Source organism: Armigeres subalbatus, chromosome 1, assembly GCF_024139115.2.
Source record: "Armigeres subalbatus isolate Guangzhou_Male chromosome 1, GZ_Asu_2, whole genome shotgun sequence".
NCBI classification, from domain to species: domain Eukaryota; kingdom Metazoa; phylum Arthropoda; class Insecta; order Diptera; family Culicidae; genus Armigeres; species Armigeres subalbatus.
This window is the reverse complement of record NC_085139.1, coordinates 98141792-98164559: the sequence shown is the minus strand read 5'-3', so window position 1 is coordinate 98164559 and position 22768 is coordinate 98141792. Positions and strand designations below refer to the sequence as shown.

The 22768-nt window shown below is 42.7% G+C and overlaps 1 protein-coding gene and 1 long non-coding RNA gene across 4 annotated transcripts in view; both read left to right on the top strand.

Moving 5' to 3' along the window:
• Positions 1 to 20669, top strand: part of LOC134203508 (leucine zipper putative tumor suppressor 2 homolog) — a 286600-nt gene extending 265931 nt beyond the window's left edge. For 2 of the 3 annotated variants that reach the window (XM_062678376.1, XM_062678370.1), the window contains exons 5-10: positions 10653 to 11313; positions 11374 to 11843; positions 11910 to 12078; positions 12377 to 12778; positions 12856 to 12948; positions 19397 to 20669. In XM_062678376.1, the coding sequence (XP_062534360.1) occupies positions 10663 to 11313; positions 11374 to 11843; positions 11910 to 12078; positions 12377 to 12778; positions 12856 to 12948; positions 19397 to 20314 (2703 nt within the window). In that variant the 5' untranslated portion in view covers positions 10653 to 10662 and the 3' untranslated portion in view covers positions 20315 to 20669. The remainder of the gene's footprint in view (positions 1 to 10652; positions 11314 to 11373; positions 11844 to 11909; positions 12079 to 12376; positions 12779 to 12855; positions 12949 to 19396) is intronic. The other variant, XM_062678382.1, reaches the window with a different exon arrangement.
• LOC134226957 (uncharacterized) lies at positions 6334 to 7198 on the top strand. The gene is made up of 2 exons (XR_009983591.1): positions 6334 to 6392; positions 6536 to 7198. It is a non-coding gene; the product is annotated as an uncharacterized LOC134226957 (long non-coding RNA).
• Positions 20670 to 22768: the final 2099 nt, after the last annotated feature.

Genomic DNA, 22768 nt, shown 5'->3' with positions numbered 1-22768 from the left:
AAATTTATATCTGTGATGGTAATCAGATCGTTTTTGTTTTGTTTTGCAAATCTGATTAAATTGTTGAAAAATTAAATTCAATTAATTATCTTAAAGATAAATCGTCTAGCTCAAACCTTTGTAGGGATATGTGGCGGGACCATCATCATCATCATCATCACTCCGTGAGTAGTCAAATAAAAATATTACAGATAACACGTGATAAAGCTTTTTTGAAAAGTCGTGAAAAATGAATTTCAAAAAGTGCCTGGGCGCCCCACCTTAACCAAATACGTTTCATAGCCTTTTATTAGTATTTTATCAATCCCATAATAAAAAAGTTACAAATCATTATTTGTTTGAAATTAAAAACCCAAAATAAGCCCATTTAAGCAGGTTTGAATTACGTTTCAATAGTTTCCATATAATTTGGAAGCAACTGCCGCAAGCTCGCCGCGCTTGTGTCCGGTTGGTTTTGACCAGTAAAACATATTTTTGAAAAACGTTACATTTTTGAAGATGGAAGCAATTTTATATCACACTAGTTGACCCGGCAGACGTTGTCCTGCATAGTAGGCGAAAACGCGCAGTGAACTGCCCATGCGAAATTTCCATATGAATCTTAATTTTAGTTTTTCACGATCCACTCAACCTTACTTGTGGTTTTCGCATTAGTAAATATTATAGATAGTAGAATCTATAGATGAGCGAAAGCATGGCTGAGTCGATTTTTTTGACCGTGCACGCGCGCATATGACGTCACAGCCCTTAACATTTCCATTGAAATCGTGACGTCATGCTCGTTTGGAGACACTTTTGACAGTTCGTTTGGAGACAGAGGATTTATCTTCGCTCATCTATATATTCCACTATCTATAATAAATATCATATAAACCCGTCGGAAACGATAACGAACGTATTTGCCGAAGGAATTGAGAAAATCCATCCAGCCGTTTTCGAGTTAAGCGGATACGAACACAGACCATTTCATTTTTATTATATAGATAGATTAATATGCTAGCGTCGCTCCAGAATGTTAGGATGAGGATTTGATAAGTTAGTTAGGAGTAATATCAGTTTTCAACATATAGCATAATGAATTACCGGAAAAGTTTGAAGATAAAAGAGTTATCTCTCATATTCACTCTATCATACTTAATGAAATGAGTGGAAGAAAAATTTGCTTGTTTCTGAATTCTGAGAAAGATTCCCATCAGCATCCGAGAAGGATTCTCATCAGAATCCGAGAAGAATTCTCACTTCAATCTCTAAAGAATTCTTTTCGGATTCATCGAAGTATTCCAATCGTAATCCAGAAGAATTCCTACTGGATTCTTTCCGGTATTGTTAAGCAATACCCTTGGGAATCTGTAAAAATACCCTTTAAAATCCATGGAGGATTTGCTTAAGAATCTCTCGTTGATTTGCTCCGGAATATCTCCAGATTCGTTTTAAGATTGGTTCAGGAATTCCTTGACAAATCAGAATCCTTCGGCGATTTGCTTTATAATCCTTTGAAGATTTAATTCGGAGTCTCTCTACGTTTTGCAAATGATTTGCGCTGGGATCTCTAGACGATAAGGAATCCGGCTGACGATTAGCTTCGGAATCCCGTGAAGAATTTCTTCAGAATCATTCGACGTTTCGGAATACATCGACGAATTTCTTCAGAATTTCTCATAGTTTTTGTTCAGAATCCCTTAACTAATTTTTTTTTGGAACCATTCGACGATTTGCTTCGAAATCCTTTGATGATTTGCATCGGAGTCCCTCAAAGATTTGCTTCAATATCTTTGGGGGGTTTCCCTTCGGGATCGCTGAAGGATTCTTTTCGAAATAACTGAAGGATTAGTTCGGAGTCGCTCGACAATTTGCTTCGAAGTCCTTGGACGGATTGCTTCGGAATCCTTCGACGATATGCGTCTTCATCCCTGGAACATTGCTCATGAAATACCTGGGACCATCATATTGAAATTCCTGGAGGGTTTTCGACGAAATTCCTGGCATATTCTCCTTCAAATTCCTGAAATATTCCTGTCGAAATTCCTGGTGGATTCCTTCATGATCCCTAGAGGCTCCCAACAGTATTCTTGAAGGATTCCTGTCGAAGAGAGAGAGAGATTCTCATCGGAGTCCCTGGAACATTCCAGTCAGGATCACTAAAGGATTCTCATCAGAATTCTTGGAAGATTCTCGGCGGAATCCATGAAAAGTTGCACTATTTTTTCATTTGAAATAGATAGAATATTTATGAAGCATGCAAATATATCCACTGCCTGATGCTACACGAGCGCAATTAAACATGGACTGTGAGTTGCTAACACGTGCACACGTGCAAGTGTTTGAGAAAAAAGAATAATATGAATGAGTGTGATTCATCCGCAATTGCCTTAGGTGGTTGGACTGCATTTGTCACATTACCGCTGATAATTTGATGAGGTGTTAAAATGATCGAGAATTTTCGAAAAGAGGGTCAATTACGAGAAAAAATATAAAGGGGTATAGCCCCTAGGCATCGGAGGTAGTTACGCTGATGATCAAAACAGCAACTTTTTGTATTTTGCTATTATTTTCTTTATGTAATACAAAACTTCTTCCATATTCACATAGTATGATAGTTTTACGAATATTTATAGGTACCAACTGATTTTGACTCTCAGGTAATTATAGTTTTCTGGAAATTACGAGTATATGTATATGCTACCAGCGTTACGATAGTTACTAACCATGTTACAATAGCTATTTAATCCGACGAGCGCCTGATAGATAGGCAGCATGACGTACAGTGCGTATTCGTTCATTTTGTTGTCACTCAACCCATGAAATCCGCCTTTTGATATTCAATTCATTTGTCACTTTATATATACGTCCAATCGCCTTGGGAAGTTGAGTACTTTTATCTTGTTTTGAAAACTGAAGTCAGACAATAGTTCCCTACGGCTAAGGAAGGGTCAAAATCTCACTGTAGGTGGATTAATCTGGGTTTTTATTATTTTTAAGCACTTTTTTGTTGCCTGCTGTGAGTTGTTTTTTTAATTCAAATTATGGCGGTAAAAAAATGCAAATTTAGGCGAAGGTTACAGCATTCAGCAGCAAATTTAGTCTAGCTTGAGATACATATTAATCCATATTAATCCAATTAGAAGTTAAAAGTAAGGAGGAGAATAGAGAAGTGAGAAGATCTAAGCTAGAAGTGAGAAGTGATAAATGAGAAGTAAAAAGGTAAATGCGAGAAGTAAGATATGAGGAATGAGAAGTGAGAGGTGAAAAATGAAAATTGAGGACCGAGGAGTAAGAAGTAAGAAATAAAAAGTGAGATGGGGAAATTAAAAAATATTAAATTAATCCAACTGCCTTCTTTTGTCTCCCTTCTTTCGTTTTTTCTTCTTTCTTTATCTGTTGCATTTTTCCTTCTTCCTTATTTTCTTCCCTTTCTACCTTCTTTTATATTCCTCCTTCCTTTTCCCTAATATTTTCTTTTTTTTTCTACTCTCTTTATTCTACTTTCTACCGACTTCCTCTTTTTTTCCTTGACCCTTGTTTCTCCATCCTTCTTCCTTATTTCTTTTTTTTTCTTCTTCCTTCGTCCATCTTGCTCATTCATTCTTTCTTCTTATTTCTTCCTTCTTTTTTCATCCTTCTTAACTTTCGTCTTCCCTTTTGCCTTCCTTCTTCTTTCTGTCTTACATCTAACCACTCACTTCTCACTTTTCAACATCTCGCTTCTTACTTCCAAATTATCAGCTCTCATTTCTCAACTCATGCATCTGTTTTTTGTACCACGCACTTCGTGGTCCATAGTTCTCATTTCGCAACTATCGCATCTCGCTTCCCATTACTCACTTCTCACTGGTTACTGCAAGTGCGAACATCTCACTACTCAGAACGTACTTCCATTTCTTAGTAGTCACTTCTCACTATTATGTATCCACTCCAAATACTTTATTTCTCACTTCTCAGTTCTCACTTTTCACTATTCACTTCGAACATCTTACTCCTCATCAAGTTTCTACATGCTATAAAAAGTATATTTGTGTGCTTCCCTAACTGATGGTCCCTTCAATATTAGATGAGGGAGAGTTCACTGTATTACGTTATGCTATTCGACCAAATGACCTGTTCAATGCTCAAATACTCATTAATATCATCTTAAATTTAGATTGGAGAGGTCTCGAGAGAAGTCCACCGATTATTGTGTCCGTGCCATTTGTATTATTTGAAGTTATGATTTCCGAAAGAGTTAGAGGGAGCAGTTACGTAATAAATGACATAAAATAGGGTAATTTTAGTTTTAAAAATTGTAATTTGTTGAATTTCCTACACAGTTTTATTGTATGGGTTAAGACCAAAAATACTTAATATTTCTTGTGAAGTTGAACAAAAACGAACAAAACGACAATTGATGTGTGTTTTCAAGAAAAAATGTTTAAAGGAACAAAGCAGCTACAGGAGCATTCTCCTTGCGAACCAGAAGATTCAACGAGAAATTAACATAAAAAGGAGAATAACAAAGACAAAAGAAATACGCAAGAAGAAAGTGAGAAATAATAGGAAATAATACTTAACAAACTTCCGTTTATCATCTGCACGGCTGGTATGGAACATCGGACGACGCCACACACGCAACCAATCCAACATTCACTTAAGCGATCAGCAGGATCGCCCTCTGAATCAAATTTTCAAACTTCAAACACCAATGATTTAAAAATCTTCGTACCTGAACAGTTGATCAAAAGCTAAAAAACTCATATTTTTACGCGAATCTCTACCGAAAAAAAAATACAACGCCGGAAACGTATCGCACCGTAAAAATCACTCGCACTAGGATCCCGGGCCCACAACCAGCCGAAATAAACAAAAAGCGCTGGATGAAATTCGTGTGGACGAACATTTTTGACGTTCACCTTCGCGAACGGTTGCTACGATCCTCTAGCAGACGTACGGGATTCCTATTTTCCCGAAACTGGTAAATGACTTCTGCTTGAGCATGATTGACTGACCCGTTGTAGTTGCTACTCCATTATGACCAGATCTGCTGTTCTTGCACAGAGAACCAACAGATGTTTGCGTGAGATTAGCACTCAACTTAAATGTACAAGTATTGGTGATCTCATTTGTTAGGTCACACTGGTGCCTTAGTCATTGTGCTACTGCCCAGCAGCTGCTGTGGCAGTCGGTCTCTGAGTCATAGACCGACATCGCTATTCTTGCAGATCCGTACCGTGCAGATCCGTGCCAATAACGGAAACCGGGTCGCGGACGACTCCAAGATGGCGGCGATCTGCACAACGGGCCGGTTCCCGGTCCAAGAGGTCGTACACACACCTGTCGATGGTGTCACCATAGCTAAGATCAACGGGGTGTTCTATTGTAGCTGCTATGCCCCACCACAGTGGCCAATAGAGCAATTCACCCGGATGGTCAATAGGCTATCGTCCGACCTCGTAGGTCGGAAGCCGGTTGTCATAGCGGGTGACTTCAATGCTCGGGCGGTGGAGTGGGGAAGCCGCTGCACCAATCAGAGAGGTCAAGCTTTGCTAGAGGCTCTAGCAAAGTTGGAGGTCGTGTTAGCCAATGACGGCTCAACCAGCACGTTCCGTAGGAATGGTGTGGAGTCGTTCATTGATGTTACGTTCTGTAGCCCCGGCCTAGCCGGGGGACTGAACTGGAGGGTCGATGAGGGCTACACTCACAGCGATCATCTAGCCATCCGCTACGTGATCAGCTGTGGTGTGCAGCAACCGAGGTTGAGGAATCCTCGTCAGGTCCGTGGGTGGAAGGCCCAAAGCTTCGACAGCGAAGTTTTCACCGCGGCACTGGGACTGGAGGGTAACACCGACAGTCTTACAGAAGACGCACTGACAGCTGTCCTGTCACGTGCATGCGATGCCAGGAGGAGGGCACCACCGAGGAACGGTAGACCTCCAGCATACTGGTGGAGCGCAGCAACCGCAGACCTTCGATCAACCTGCCTTAGGGCTAGGCGAAGTATGCAGAGAGCTCGCTCTGAGCAGCTAAGGAATGAACGCCGCTTAACGTTCAAAGCTGCAATGTTGGCCCTTGACAAGGGCATCAGTAGTAGTAAAAGAAGGTGTTTTGACAACCTATGCCTGAATGCCAAAGCTAATCCTTGGTGCGATGCCTACAGGATAGTGGCGAAGACCAGAGGGGGGCTGGCGCCTCCCGAACGGTCGCCGGAAAGGTTGAATCAACAATCAATATGAAACTGGCGATTTTTTGTGGTTCCTGTTTCGCATGTTATGAACGATCTTCGGTACCCAGCAATGAAATCGTCGCTTCAGTACGTAATCTATTGATGCCCCTTTAGAACAAGTTTTAGAACGGCTGTCATAGCAACATTTTTGAAAGTTTTTTCTTCAAACAAAAACAAACTTCGAAAATGGAAGCGTTTGGTAAGTAATTGTTACAATTAAAAAATGAAATCCTTGTGATTTAGTCAAACATGCTCTGCACACTTTGCTACACTACACTTTGTACACTTACACTTTGCTTTTTCCGTTACTAATAATTAAATGTTTTAATTCTTATCATACAGTTCCGGTTGTCTTGAAGATATCTCACAGGAGTTTGTCATCGCGATTGGTTTTCTGCTATAATATACCTCTCACTAGGACCTACCAGATGCAATAGAGAATTCCGGAGGGAACCGTTGGGACAATGCGGTACAATCGGCAAAAAAACGACAAAGCCTGCACAATATATGCCGTCTTTTTCGGGATATTTGGACTTGTTTCATTCCTTCTTAACCAGCAGCGAGCATGCTGATTTCCAGTTAAAGGTAGCCTCACACTTCGGGAAAATTTTCCGCCGGATTTTGGTCCCAGTGCATTTTAAATTTTGATTTTCCGTGCCCAAATTCCCCAAAAAAAAACGCTTTGTGTAAAAATACATGGGGGGAAAATTCGAGGACCAAGTTCCCGAGGTGTGAGGCTGCCTTGCTATACCTTTAAAAGCACGGAACCAAAATCCGGCGAAAAATTTTCCGATGTGAAAGGTTGCCCTAAACTGTAATTAGCTCATGTCACAAAGGAACAGAAGGAAAACGGATGGATATACTTTGGATATACACAAATCGCCATTACCCTGTGCGAAAAGCTGGATAGATATCAAACATAAATGTTATTATACATCTCGTTTTTGTTGTAAATGCCAAAAATAAATTTATGCCTAATCATAAAAGGTATAGTCCCACACATAATACCGTTTTGACTCAAATTTCCAACTTTACTCATATTCCGAACATTTGCGTATTAGCGCCCTAAAATTTAAGTTTCCATTGGGTTTGGGTACGGAGGACCAAGATTACAAACAAATTCAATATCATATGGAAAGAATAACGCAATAAATTTAAAATGCAATTTAGAAGCTAGTGTTGGCAGATCGGTACGATCTGATCGATATAAGATCGTTATCTGCAGCGGGAAGATGGTGGAGTTGATTATTAGGTGCGTAAGTGGATATTTGCTGCCCAGCAGAGTAATATCTGATCTGACCATCGCCTCAATGTTTAATGACGCATACGTTCGTTAAAGAGCATTGATTACTCTCATGCGGCAGTTGCATGTTGATAAAAAATAGATTAGACTTGTTTTCATCGGACAACCAAATAAAAAGAAATGTGATCGTTATAAATGGCATGGGAAGTAAAAAAGTCTGCATAGTGGTGCCATTTGCCGGGAAAATCAATGTGTAGCAGTATATTACGCTAATGAAGAGAAAATTCCTAGTCGATTGTCCTAAGGTGGTTTATCTGACGGCTGATACTGATATCGAGGAAGTTTTGGAAGGTCAATGGACTTCTGAGCTTCCAGAAGAAATTCTATTCAATTTCCCCGGAGTCAAAATCCATAATTCTCCGGGAACACTTTTTTGGATTTCCATACAAATATCGATCGAAGGTTCATCCAATCATCGATCCATCAATCCACAAAATAGTCGATATGCATTAGTAAGGAACCCAAAATTTTTGGCGTTAATCTGAAAAGCAAATAAAGATATTAAAGATACAGAGAATAAAACAATCGTTTTCCTTTCACCTCCGCCAACCATAGGAAAACAGTAAATAAACAACCAAGTTGATAACCTTGACAACAGTACAAAATTAGAACAATGAAAATTTATGTTGAAGCGTTGCTTTGTTTCACTGGGTACCGACATCTTAGTACATGGAACCATAAAATGAGTACTAATTTGCTCTGACTCCAACATCTTGATAATTATATCTATGGTTGAATCGCATTATCGAGGTTTTCTTCCCGTCCCATGCCACAAGTCTTTGGCCACCTCCAGCACCGCAGAACGCGAGTGCGGATGCAGTGGCAGCGGTGACGAACGAAGAGTTGCTTGCGGTGGCCCGAACCCTTGACACGAACAAAGCTCCGGGGCCCGACGGAGTGCTAAGCCTCGCTCTGAAGGCAGCGATCATGGCTAACCCTGACATGCTCAGAGCAGCCATGCAGAGATGCCTCGACGAGCGCAGTTTCCCCGATAGGTGAAAGAGACAGAAGTTGGTGCTGTTGCCGAAGCCCGGGAAACCACCAGGTGACCCATCGGCGTACAGACCAATCTGTCTACTGGACAACACGGGTAAGTTGCTTGAGAGGATCATCCTCAACCGGCTGACCCCGTACACCGAAGGTACGAACGGCCTGTCAAGCAATCAGTTTGGGTTTCGTAAGGCTAGGTCCGCGGTGGATGCTATCAACTCGGTTGTGAAAACTGCGGAAGTAGCGATACAATGCAAGCGGAGGGGAACTCGATTCTGTGCGATTGTGAGGCTCGACGTCAAGAATGCATTCAACAGCGCAAGCTGGGATGCCATGGCGCTCTCGTTACTCCGGTGGGCCTGTACAATATTTTGGAAAGCTATTTCCAGAATCGCGTACTATTATACGATACCGATGAAGGGGATGGTAGTGCTTCTATCACCGTAGGAGTCCCTCAGGGATCTATCCTGGACCCGGTGCTATGGAACACTATGTACGATAGTGTTTTAAGACTAAAGTTCCCTCCAGGTGTTAAGATCGTTGGCTAGGCCGATGACATAACGCTGGAGGTTTACGGAGAGTCGATCGAGGAGGTGGAACTGACGGCGGCCCACGCGATCGCTATAGTAGAGGAATGGATGAGCTCAAGGCAGCTGGGGCTAGCTCATCACAAAACAGAGTTGGTTGTTGTTAACAACCGTAAGTCGGTACAGGAGGCAGTGGTTCGTGTGGGCGACTGTGAGATCATTTCCAAGCGGGAGGTGAAGCTCCTCGGGGTGCTGATCGACGATAGACTGAACTTCGGCCGTCACTTAGATTACGCCTGCAGGAGAGCTTCGACAGCTATTGCGGCATCATCCAGGATGATGTCCAATAGCTCGGGGGTGCGCTCCAGTAGACGCAGGTTATTAGCTGGGGTTGCAGTATCTATCCTTAGATACGGCGGTCCAGCTTGGGCCTCGGCGCTTAGCGTCGAACGTAACCTGCAGAAGCTGGAGAGTGTACACAGGCTAGCGTGTCTCAGAGTGATAAGTGCCTACCGCACGGTATCACGGGATGCTGCTTGTGTGATTGCGTGTATGTTACCCATTGGGCTAGTCATATGGGAAGATGAGGAGAGTTTCGAAATGTGCGGAACCAGAGAAGCCCGTAAACAGATTGCCAGCATCTTGCAGCGCAACTGGCCAAAATTGAGTAAACTACTTCGAGTTTGCCATTACCTCCATGTTAAAAAAGTACCCAACGGAAAATTTATTTACCCAACTGGAGGTTTAATTTACTCAATTTTGAGTTCAGGCAATAAACTCAAAGTTGGCTTCCCGTACTGAACTGGCGTTGTTGAACTCTTTCGCTCTTTGGTTTTTGACAGCAAAAGAAAGATGAAAGAGTGAAAGAGATGAGGTGAAAGAGAAGAGCAAAAATAACTCACAAGTAAGTTAAAAAAAACTCAACGTTGGGTACGTGTTTTCCTTTCGTGTAGGGAAGAGGGAGGAAGTTCGTCTTGGTTAACGAGCTGCTAATCTAACAGATAGGAGAAAGCAACTGATAGAATTTCTTATTTGATGTAGGAAACGTTCATTTCCAATTCTAGCAGTTTCTACTAGAAAAGTCAAGTTGAAGGTATAGTATAGAAATGGAAACGATATGGAAGTTCATTTCCAGTTCTAGCGATTGCTAGAACATGAGAAATATAGAGAAAGATACAAAGTAGGAGAATGGAATGGGCCTGGGATTGAACCCACGACCTCCTGCGTATGAGGCAGAAGCAGTAGCCATATGACTACCAAGCCCGTTTTACGAAACTGGTAAATGACTTCAAAGTCAAAATGAAAGAAAATACTCGGAAGCTAGCAAGACGTTCTCGTCTAAACAATAAATGATTATTTGTATTATAGCATTCGACGCTGTAAAGTTTTTGGAAAACATCTGAATACAACAAACATTCACAACCCATCAATTAAAAATATACAAGTTAATTTATCGACAAATCATATGGTACCCCAATATTTCTTCAAAATGTTTTCTGTTCTAGAGATTACTTTGAATTTTGAGCCACCACTAGGCATTGAGAAAAAAGCACGTTCAGAAACCAATTTGTAGCCATAAAAAACCTCAAAAGCCACTAAGATTTTTTACCATTTTTTCTCCCATTCCAATCTTTTCCAGACTAAATGCCATGGAATCCTCCAGTCATGGTGGTGGAGGAGGCGTCGGTGCAATTGGGGGTCACAGTCAAACCCCTGCTCCGTGCTCTCTGACAATGGCTTCCTCGCCGTCTGTCGTCTCTCCCCTCGTATACAAAAGCCCGATGCGTCCAAAGGGCCACTATCGGTCTTCGTCCCTGGAAAACAACCCCTTCGCAACTGGAAGCGGCAAATCATCCCTCAGCTTAGTACAAACTAACTTTACCGGAACGCTCAAGTCTCGACGGGAGCAAAAGCGGATATCAGATTTCCTCAGCAAGCAGAGTCTTCAGAATGGTGGCAGTGGTGCCAGCACCAGTAACTTCGTGCTGAATGGATCCTGTAAGGAGCCGCAGTTGATGTCTTCCTCGGTCAACGAGAGCACTATCCGCAAGGCCCATTTCGAGAACATTAGAGAAATCTTCGAAAAGAATAATAGCAAAAATACGCATAATAGTCGGGTGTTGACTGGATCCGGTTCGGCTATGGCAAAAATCAACGGGTTAACAACATCAACACAGTCAATAATGTCTTCTTCTTCTTCTATGGGGCATGAAACACCGCTGGCTCACCAAAACGGGGTTGATCTTTCCGTAGAGGACAAGCCACCGAAGATCCAGTCCTGCAGTGGAATCCTTGGGAAGGTAAAACAATTCCATTCTAATCGAAAATGCAACCTTAACCTTATTATACTTTATTTTTAGGGAAAACAAGTGATCCGTCCAATCGCATTCAAACCAGTTCCTTATAAATGTAACACACCAAATTATACCAGCAGTGCTGCCGGTACAACTGGAGGCAGTATCGTTGGAAGCACACCCACATCCGGCGGACGTCTAACGGATCTGGGCGAACGATTCGGATCAACGCCATCCCTTGGAGCGCCTCTCAGCATCCAGTACAAGTTCGGCAGTACGACCGACCTGCACCATCACCATCAGCATTACAGTCACAGCGGGCACCATAGTCTGAGTCTCCATGGGTCCAGTGCGAGAGGAGGGATCAGCACCCCCAATGCCGTTGCCAGTGGCCCATCAAGCGGGACCTATTCGCAGCATTACGGCTCGCTGCAGAGGAAAAGTTCGGCGATACCGTTCAAGACCTACGATAGCTTGGAGTCGATCCTGAAGCTGCCGGACAGTATGATTGCATCTTACCCCAATCCCAGTACTAGGTACGGTTTTATATTGCTTCGTCTCTTTCTATTGATTCTTTTCTAATTCCAATAATTCGATTTCAGCCAATCAGCGAGCCTGTACGCACCGCACGATCTCCTGGACATGGCACCGTCCCCGTCGGATTCCGGCATCTCCGAACTGGAAGCGGCCCTGCGTGATCGCGACTCCGAACTGGCCTACCTACGGCAAACAATGGAGCACAATGAGCAAGTAATATTCAAAGTTCATCAGGTTGGTAATGCCTTATGAGCGGCTGGACTAATCTGTCAAATTTGCTTGGACGAAAACTATCCCCGAATGGGACAGAGCTTGGATAGTGATCTTGGTCCTGGGTCTATCGCTTTCCGTGGTTCGATTGTTTTGTGTGTGTGTGTTTATTTCGGCTTTCCTCAACGTTTCTGGTTCTCGACTGTCAGCCTCTCATTTCTCTTACCTATCCTATCTGAATCTATGTAAATTAATATTTGTTATCATCCCCTTAAAAAGCTGTACTACCCAACGAAATTTCGATCCGTTTTTACTTTCTCAGGATAAAGAGAAACACTGGGAGCAGGAGCTTAACCGGCTCAAGTCCATACACGAAAGTCGGCTCCGAGCTGGAGCACAGAAGGTTCACAAGCTGGAGCAGCTCTTGATGATGCAGACCTTCCAGCTGCGGCAGGACAAAAAGCGTCTTCAGGACGACATCAACCGTCTGCACACGGAGTTTGCTATGGCCAAGGAACAAGCGGAAAACCAAAAGACAGAAATTTGCCACCTGAAATTGGGGGAGAAGGATCTCAAGGAGCAGAACGCTGACCTGATGGACGAGATTCAAATGCTTCGCCGGGTGGTTAGCGACTTGAAGGAACGACTCGAAGAGAACGAATGGAGTCTGTGTCAGCGGAATGGCGAGGTCGCTTTGATGAAGTCGCAGTTGAAAGACTCTCAGGTAAACGTTAATATTATCATTATTTACTAAATGACGACCAAAATATGATCGAACGCTAAATATTCAATAAATTTTAGGCGGAAGTAACTACCAAGGATCAGGAGATTTTGCAGCTGCGGTCCGATATAAAGCTGCAAAACTACGATGACATTAGTTTGAAAAAATCAGAGGTAAAATCGTATGACTCAACTAACACTCAACTAACAATAGTGATTATTGCAACTAAAAAACACTAAATATTATAACGTTTTGCGAAATACAATTGTAAGCTATTTTACCATCAACACTAGGGATCCTACATTCAGAGATATGCGAAAGCGGCCATCTTGAGCCAATCGAGCATTGAGAACTGTCAAAATCTGTGCCAAATGGACATCGTTATTGTTGCAGATCGAAAGGTATTGCGATTTTGGTGAAATAGATTTTATGAAAAGTTTTATCGAATGAACAATTTGTTTTGCTTTCGTAAGTAAAAGTAATCTAGTTGATGCCTTATATCGTGTTCATTCGTATTGCTCTTTAATTTTAGCGAAAATGCACTGCTAGAGGATAGACAAAATAATCAAAAAGTGTCTTCGAATGTAAAGTCATGTGCAAGCCTAAACATTAGGGTGGCTCATAAAACACTTTTTCAAATTTTTTTATGGGCCGCCCTCTTATTCGGTTCTATTTGATGCCCTGATGCTCTGGACAAAATTTCAGCCAAATCGGTCAACGTTTGGGCGGTGCTAAACTCGTTGGAAGTTTCTATAGAAAAATGTATGCAGAAACATCCAAAAACAGTTATTTGCCGTTGGAAGGCACAATTTACGATCAAGAACCATGATACTCATTCAGTTCTTGTAGAATTAAATACAGAATGTTATGCTGAAAACCGCGAGAAGATTAGAGTTTATTACGCAAAGTTATTAGCATTTTACTGGAGTGTTGTAGGGGTGAATTTATTTCTTTTCAAAGGTAAAAGAAACGAAATTTGCTCAAACCCCACTTCAGAGAAATGATAATAACTTAGCCGGGCAAACTCTAATCTTCTCGCGGTTTTCAGCATAACATTCTGTATTTAATTCTACAAGATCTGAATGAGTACCATAGTTCTTCATCGTAAGTTGTGTAGTCCAGCTGCAATTTACTGTTTTTGGATGTTTCTGCATACATTTTACCATATAAACTTCCAACGAGTTTAGCACCGCCCAAACGTTGGCCGATTTGGCTAAAATTTTGTCCGGAACATCAGGGCATCAAATAGAATCGAATAAAAGGGCGGCCCATCAAAAAAATTGAAAAAAGTTTTTCGCATACTAATTTGAGCCACCCTACTAAACATTTTTCACTGCGGCAAGTGCTGGCAGCGTTTGTTTACGAAAGTCACAGCGTTGCTAAATCGTCTGGAAAAGTATTCGCACATCTCTTAATATAGGATCCCTAATCAACACTATACTCCACTTAAATCCTATCAAAAACAAAAACTATCCTACATAGATGTTCACAATGGAACGATGACGCAAAATGCTTATAATAAATTAGAGTACCAATCAAATCCTACCATGATTAAAATCGAATATTTACAGGGTTCTGCTCGAATTCTACCACGGTTCACCTCGAAATCTATCAGGATTCTGCTCGAATTCTATCAGGATTCTGCTCGAATCCTATAAGGATTCTGCTCGAATCTTATCAGGATTCTGCTCGAATCCTATCAGGATTCTGCTCGAATCCCATCAGGATTCTGCTCGAATCTTATCAGGATTCTGCTCGAATCTTATCAGGATTCTGCTTGAATCCCATCAGGATTCTGCTCGAATCTTATCAGGATTCTGCTCGAATTCTATGAGGATCCTGCTCGATTCCTGGCAGGGTTCTGCTCGAATCCTATAAGGATTCTGTTCGAATTCTATAAGGATTCTGCTCGAATCCTATAAGGATTCTGCTCAAATCCTATCAGGGCTCTGTCCGAATCCTATCAGGTTCTGCTCAAATCCTATCAGGATTCTGCTCGAATCCTATCAGGATTCTGCTCGAATCCTATCAGGATTCTGCTTGAGTATCGAATATGCATTAGTATTCTGCTCGAATCTTATCAGGATTCTACTCGAATCTAATCAGGATTCTACTTGAATCCCATCAGGATTCTGCTCGAATCTTATCAGGATTCTGCTCGAATTATATGAGGATCATGCTCGATTCCTGGCAGGGTTCTGCTCGAATCATATAAGGATTCTGTCCGAATCCTATCAGGATTCTGCTCAAATCCTATCAGGATTCTGCTCGAATCCTATCAGGGCTCTGTCCGAATCCTATCAGGTTCTGCTCGAATCCTATCAGGATTCTGCTCGAATCCTATAAGGATTCTGCTCGAATCCTATAAGGATTCTGCTCGAATCCTATAAGGATTCTGCTCGAATCCTATAAGGATTCTGCTCGAATCCTATAAGGATTCTGCTCGAATCCTATCAAAATTCTGCTCGAATCTTATCAGGATTCTGCTCGAATCTTATCAAAATTCTGCTTGAATCCCATCAGGATTCTGCTTGAATCTTATCAGGATTCTGCTTGAATCTTATCGAATTCTGCTTGAATCTTATCAGGATTCTGCTCGAATTCTATGAAGATCCTGCTCGATTCCTGGCAGGATTCTGCCCGAATCATACCAGGATTCTGCTCGAATCCTACCAGGATTCTGCTCGAATCCTGTCAGAATTCTGTTCAAATCGTATCAGGATTCTGTTCGAATCCTATCAGGATTCTGTTCGAATTCTATGAGGATCCTGCTCGATTCCTGACAGGGTTCTGCTCGAATCATATCAGGATTCTACCCGAATCCTACCAGCATTCTTCTCGAATCCTGTCATAAATCTGTTCAAATCCTATAAGGATTCGGTTCGAATCACATCAGGATGCTGTTCGAATCCTATCAGGATTCTGTTCGAATCCTATCAGGATTCTGTTCGAATCCTATCAGGATTCTGTTCGAATCCTATCAGGATTCTGTTCGAATCCTATCAGGATTCTGTTCGAATCCTATCAGGATTCTGTTCGAATCCTATCAGGATTCTGTTCGAATCCTATCAGGATTCTGTTCGAATCCTATCAGGATTCTGTTTGAATCCTACCAGGATTCTGTTTGAATCCTATCAGGATTCTGTTCGAATCCTATCAGGATTCTATTCGAATCCTATCAGGATTCTATTTGAATCCTATCAGGATTCTATTTGAATCCTATCAGGATTCTATTTGAATCCTATCAGGATTCTATTTGAATCCTATCAGGATTCTATTTGAATCCTATCAGGATTCTGTTGGAATCTCATCAGGATTCTGTTCGAATTCTATGAGGATCCTGCTCGATTCCTGGCAGGGTTCTGCTCGAATCATATCAGGATTCTGCTCGAATCCTATCAGGATTCTGCTCGAATCCTATCAGGATTCTGCTCGAATCCTATCAGGATTCTGCTCGAATCCTATCAGGATTCTGCTCGAATCCTATCAGGATTCTGCTCGAATCCTATCAGGATTCTGCTCGAATCCTATCAGGATTCTGTTGGAATCCTATTAGGATTCTGTTGGACACAAAGACAAAATTGGAAGACAAAATTTCTGAGAAATTCATGTGGGAACCATCAAAAAAGACTAAGACTTGCTTGAGTGAAACGAGTAGAATCCTTGCATGTACCTTCCAGAGCTTGAGTGAAACGAGTAGAATCCTAGCAGGATTCGAGTAGAATCCTTGCAGGATTCGAGTAGAATCCTTGCAGGATTCGAGTAGAATCCTTGCAGGATTCGAGTAGAATCCTTGCAGGATTCGAGTAGAATCCTTGCAGGATTCGAGTAGAATCCTTGCAGGATTCGAGTAGAATCCTTGCAGGATTCGAGTAGAATCCTTGCAGGATTCGAGCAGAATCCTTGCAGGATTCGTGCAGAATCCTTGCAGGATTCGTGCAGAATCCTTGCAGGATTCGTGCAGAATCCTTGCAGGATTCGTGCAGAATCCTTGCAGGATTCGTGCAGAATCCTTGCAGGATTCGTGCAGAATCCTTGCAGGATTCGTGCAGAATCCTTGCAGGATTCGGTAGAATCCCTGCAGGATTCGAGCAGAATCCTTACAGGATTCGAGTAGAATCCTTACAGAGTTCGAGCAGAATCCTTACAGGATGCGAGTAGAATCCTTACAGGATTCGAGCAGAATCCTTACAGGATTCGAGCAGAATCCTTACAGGATTCGAGCAGAATCCTTACAGGATTCGAGCAGAATCCTTACAGGATTCGAGCAGAATCCTTACAGGATTCGAGCAGAATCCTTACAGGATTCGAGCAGAATCCTTGCAGGATTCGAGCAGAATCCTTGTAGGATTCGAGCAGAATCCTTGCAGGATTCGAGCAGCAGAATCCTTGCAGGATTCGAGCAGCAGAATCCTTGCAGGATTCGAGCAGCAGAATCCTTGCAGGATTCGAGCAGCAGAATCCTTACAGGATTCGAGCAGAATCCTTACAGGATTCGAGCAGAACCTCACAGGATTCGAGCAGAGATCCTTACAGGATTCGAGTAGAATCCTTTACAGGATTCGAGCAGAACCTTTACAGGATTCGAGCAGAATCCTTACAGGATCTGGAGTAGAACCTTACAGGATTCGAGCAGAATCCTTACAGGATTCTGAGCAGAATCCTTACAGGATTCGAGTAGAACTCACAGGATTCGAGTAGAATCCTTACAGGATTCGAGCAGAATCCTTACAGGATCTCGAGTAGAATCCTTACAGGATTCGAGCAGAACTCACAGGATCTGAGCAGAATCCTTACAGGATTCGAGCAGAATCCTTACAGGATCTCGAGTAGAATCCTTACAGGATTCGAGCAGAACCTTACAGGATTCGAGCAGAACCTTACAGGATTCGAGCAGAACTCACAGGATTCGAGCAGAATCCTTACAGGATTCGAGTAGAACTCACAGGATTCGAGCAGAATCCTTACAGGATTCGAGCAGAATCCTTACAGGATTCGAGCAGAATCCTTACAGGATTCGAGCAGAATCCTTACAGGATTCGAGCAGAATCCTTACAGGATTCGAGCAGAATCCTTACAGGATTCGAGCAGAATCCTTACAGGATTCGAGCAGAACTCACAGGATTCGAGCAGAACTCACAGGATTCGAGCAGAATCCTTACAGGATTCGAGCAGAACCTTTACAGGATTCGAGCAGAACCTTACAGGATCTGAGCAGAATCCTTACAGGATTCGAGCAGAATCCTTACAGGATTCGAGTAGAATCCTTACAGGATCTGAGCAGAATCCTACAGGATTCGAGTAGAATCCTTACAGGATTCGAGCAGAACTCACAGGATCTGAGCAGAATCCTTACAGGATTCGAGCAGAATCCTTACAGGATTCGAGTAGAATCCTTACAGGATTCGAGCAGAACCTTTACAGGATTCGAGTAGAACTCTTACAGGATTCGAGTAGAATCCTTGCAGAATCCTTACAGGATTCGAGTAGAATCCTTACAGGATTCGGTGGATTCGAGTAGAATCCTTACAGGATTCGAGTAGAATCCTTTACAGGATTCGAGCAGAATCCTTACAGGATTCGAGCAGAACTCACAGGATTCGAGTAGAATCCTTACAGGATTCGAGTAGAATCCTTACAGGATTCGAGTAGAATCCTTACAGGATTCGAGTAGAATCCTTACAGGATTCGAGTAGAATCTTTACTGGATTCGAGTAGAATCCTTACAGGATTCGAGTAGAATCCTTACAGGATTCGAGTAGAATCCTTACAGGATTCGAGTAGAATCCTTACAGGATTCGAGTAGAATCCTTACAGGATTCGAGTAGAATCCTTACAGGATTCGAGTAGAATCCTTACAGGATTCGAGTAGAATCCTTACAGGATTCGAGTAGAATCCTTACAGGATTCGAGTAGAATCCTTACAGGATTCGAGTAGAATCCTTACAGGATTCGAGTAGAATCCTTACAGGATTCGAGTAGAATCCTTACAGGATTCGAGCAGTAAGTAAGGATTGAGAAGCACTTTGGAAGATTCGAGTAGAATCATCACGATCCGACCAGGATCCTGACAAGTTTCTAGTCGAACCAATATAGGATTGGATTAGAGCAGCATTCTGATAGGATTAGAAACAGGTTATGATAGAATCCTTGCAGGGTTCGATAAGATATTCAGTTCGATATAATCCTGTTTGATTCGGAGTAGAACCCTAATAGCATTCAGGCAGAATCCTTTTATTATACGATTAGAATCCTGATTGGTCTTGAGAGAACCATGATAGGCTTCGGACAGAATTTTTATAGGATTCAAGCAGAATCTTGATAGGATTCGAGCAGAACCCTTATAATTTTCTTACAGAATCCTAACATTATTCGAGTAGAATCTTGATAGTATTAAAGCAAATCCCTAGTAGAATTGTAGCAGAATTCTGTTATAGTATGATCAGAATCCTTGCAGGATTTCATCAAAGTCTTTGTAGATGAAAATAAAAGTTCCTAAAACATCTAGGCCCGCTCGCGAAAAGGAATGTCTATATAATTCACAGTCATTGATTCAAACCTCTAGCAACATCTTGCGTTAACTAAGAAGAAACTTATTTATTCATATGCTGGTCATTCCAGATAACAAAGGAACTAGATTTTGATCTAGAAATATCCCAACTAAACCGCATCATCATCTTCAAAGACCAAATCATCGTAGTGATGAACAATGAAATACAAAAGTTACGCAAGGAACTTTCTGACATTTCGATCATGCGAGGCTACGAAGGAGTGCCGCCTGGGCGCTATTCTCGCTACAAAAAGAAGCTGGAATACATGGCACAAAAATTTGAAGAATCTACCATTAAGAGCGATAGCAACAACAACAACTTCAAAGTTCCGGCCGAGCTCGCCCTAACAGCCGCGAAGCCCAGCGATCCCATTGGTTCGGGTCCTGCTAAGAAGTCTGACCTCACGAGCGGAGACATTATCCGAAACTACTTCAACAACAAGATGGAGCTCAACAAAAAGCTTTTCCTCAACACTCAAATCTGCAACTATTCAGATGAGGATAAATCCAGCATTATCGAAAACTACAACGCCAAACAGTTGCCGGACATTACGTTGGATTTGAGCAGCATTATCTCACCACCATCCAAACCTGCAGCCCTTGAACCGCCCAGAGCCTACAATCCGAGTTCATCCTCGCCGTCTTCAGATGACGACTACAAATCCATGACGCCGACCCGCGATCAAGAGGAGGACGAGGACGACGAGGTGGAGCTACGGGCGCTCACCGGAAAGGCGGACCCTGTGGCGCTGAAGGACGCCGCCCCGAACAGCTGTGATAAGAAGTCGACCAAGGACCTTCAAATAGCTCAACTGCGTAAGGAGCTGGACCACTGCAGGTCGGAGTTCGAACAGGAACGGCACAAGTGGGCCGACGAGAAGGAGAAAGTGCTGATCTATCAGCGCCAGCTGCAGCAGAACTATGTCGACATGTGCAAACAGACGGCTGTGCTGGAGGAAAAGCTGAAGGCGCTCGAGAAGCGCCAGTAAACGAATCTTGCCCCGAGACCCTACTTCGATAGGGGTCCTAATAGCTAATAGCTGTAAGGATACTTCAGATTTCAATCCCCAAGCTATTCGTATCCTGTATATTGTTTTACATTATATTGCAAAACTAGTTCACTTAAGAAAATCACCGACTGTAGAACCGTTAACGTCATCCAAACAGATTTCTACGCAGAATTCATTCCTCTCTCTAAATATTTAATAGTAGTTAAATTCGGAACGAAAATTCGTACTATTTGTATTTTAAAGTGTTATTAGAGTGAATCTAGGATGAATTTTTAGTTTGTGTCTACTCCTGCTATGTATGTTTATTAATAATATTTGTCACTAAACTGTTGAAAAGCTGAGTTTGTGTTTGATTTTGATCCGAAATTCCTTGTGTGAGTTCACTTACCTTATATGACGAACGTAGTAGACAATGATTTTATGACGTAGGATTACTGGAGGTGGTGTACTTGGTGATGGCTTTTGTTCCCTCTGTTCATGATGCTCATTGCCATCGAATCACATGCGCGCGCTGCAAAAATTGATTAGCAGGGATGGCATCAATTGGAAGATTTTTCTTGCTAATAACGCCATCCATGCGAATACATTTCTCCCTCCAACGCGCGATTCTGCTGCTGTGGCTTCGGCTTCGGTTGCATGTCACCGCCGGCTTCTAGTGCCAAGATGTTTCCACCTAGTAGTAGTAAAATTCTTCTTTATTTAAAACATTTTTTGTTCTACAATTAATTTTAACATGTACAGTGATCGGCCGGTTGGCCCTCCAACTTCAATTTCAATTATTGTTATTATTGTGATTATAATGTTTGACTTAATTTTTAAAATATAATGTATCATGACGGCCTTCAGGAGGCGCTAGTGTGTTTTTTTTTAATTTGATAACCTAACTACTATGTACACTAATATTTACAATAAAAATTTGATAACCTAGATTGGAACTAGCGCCCTAATTGGAGCCTGATCCGAATGCAAGCAACGGACCCTAAACTTTTCTTTACACTCACCAAAGCGTTCATGTAAGGTTTTTATTCCGGCCAGACGGTGGACCTCGGATGTTCTTGTCCTGGGAGGGGTGTTGAGGACCATCCTCAGGAATTTGTTTTGGACCCGTTGAAGTTTGAGGTGGTGGGTTTTAGCGCAGCTCTCCCAGACCGGCATGCCGTATTCGATCACAGGGAGGATGATTTGCTTGTAGACAGCAAGCTTATTTTTCAGGGACAATGACGACCGGCGGTTGATCAAAGGGTACAGTAGTTTCAACAAGACGTTACACTTTGTCACCGTTTTGTCAACCTGTTGCCTGAAAATAAGCTTGCTGTCGAGGGTCAAGCCAAGGTAGCCGGCCTCATTGGCCCATTCCACAGTCGTGCCATTGAGGATGATTTTACAGTCCCAGGCGGAACAAGTTTAGGGATTTGGAGTGGGGAAAATGATGACCTGGGTCTTCGCCGCGTTGATACAGATCTTCCAGCTGGTGAGGTACTCTGTCAGGGCATCCAGGCCTCGTTGGAGTTTTGCCACTAGCGCTCTGATCACTCTACCGTTGTAGACGATGGATGTGTCATCTGCGAACAGAGACAGAATGCCGCCTTCTGGAGGTTCTGGCATGTCGGAGGTGAACAGATTGAAAAGCAGGGGCCCGAGGATACTGCCCTGGGGAACGCCTGCGACGATGTTGTGCGCATTGGAACTCGCTCCGCTGATTGAGACCCGGAATGTCCTTGCCGACAGGTAATTGTTGATGATTTTCACCAGGTAGCTGGGAAGATTGTAGCGTTGTAGTTTGTACACCAGGCCATCATGCCATACATTGTCAAATGCCTTCTCGACATCGAGTAAGGCCATGGCGGATGTTTTCGAGACAAACTTGTTCCGTCTGAGGACGTTGGTAACTCGGGTCAGTTGGTGTACAGTTGACCGACCGCGTCGGAAACCAAACTGTTCCTCGAGCAAGATGTTGAGATTTTCGGCAGACTCAAGTAACCGATGATGAATAGCTTTTCGAATAGCTTGGATAACCCTGAGAGAAGGCTGATGGGTCGATAACTTTGGGGAGGAAGGATCCTTCCCAGGCTTCCGGATGGGGATGACTTTCGCTGACTTCCAGGACGATGGGAAGTAGCTAAGCCGGAGACACTGATTAAAGATCAGCGAGAGGTGCTCAAAGAACGGAGCACTCATGTGTTTGAGCTCGAGATTCAGGATGCTGTCGAAGCCTGGGGCCTTCATGTTCTTCGACGATTTGATATAGGCCGTCAATTCGTCAGCTGAGATCTCCAACTCCTCCGAGAAGTCGTTGGGAATCAAATGGATGTTGTTAGCATGCTCGTTGACGGCTGCTTCGTGTGGACTGACGATGTTCTGCCCAAGATTGTGTGAGCTGACGAAGTGACGACCTATTTCAGCGACCTTCTCTGCAGGAGTTATCAAGCGATC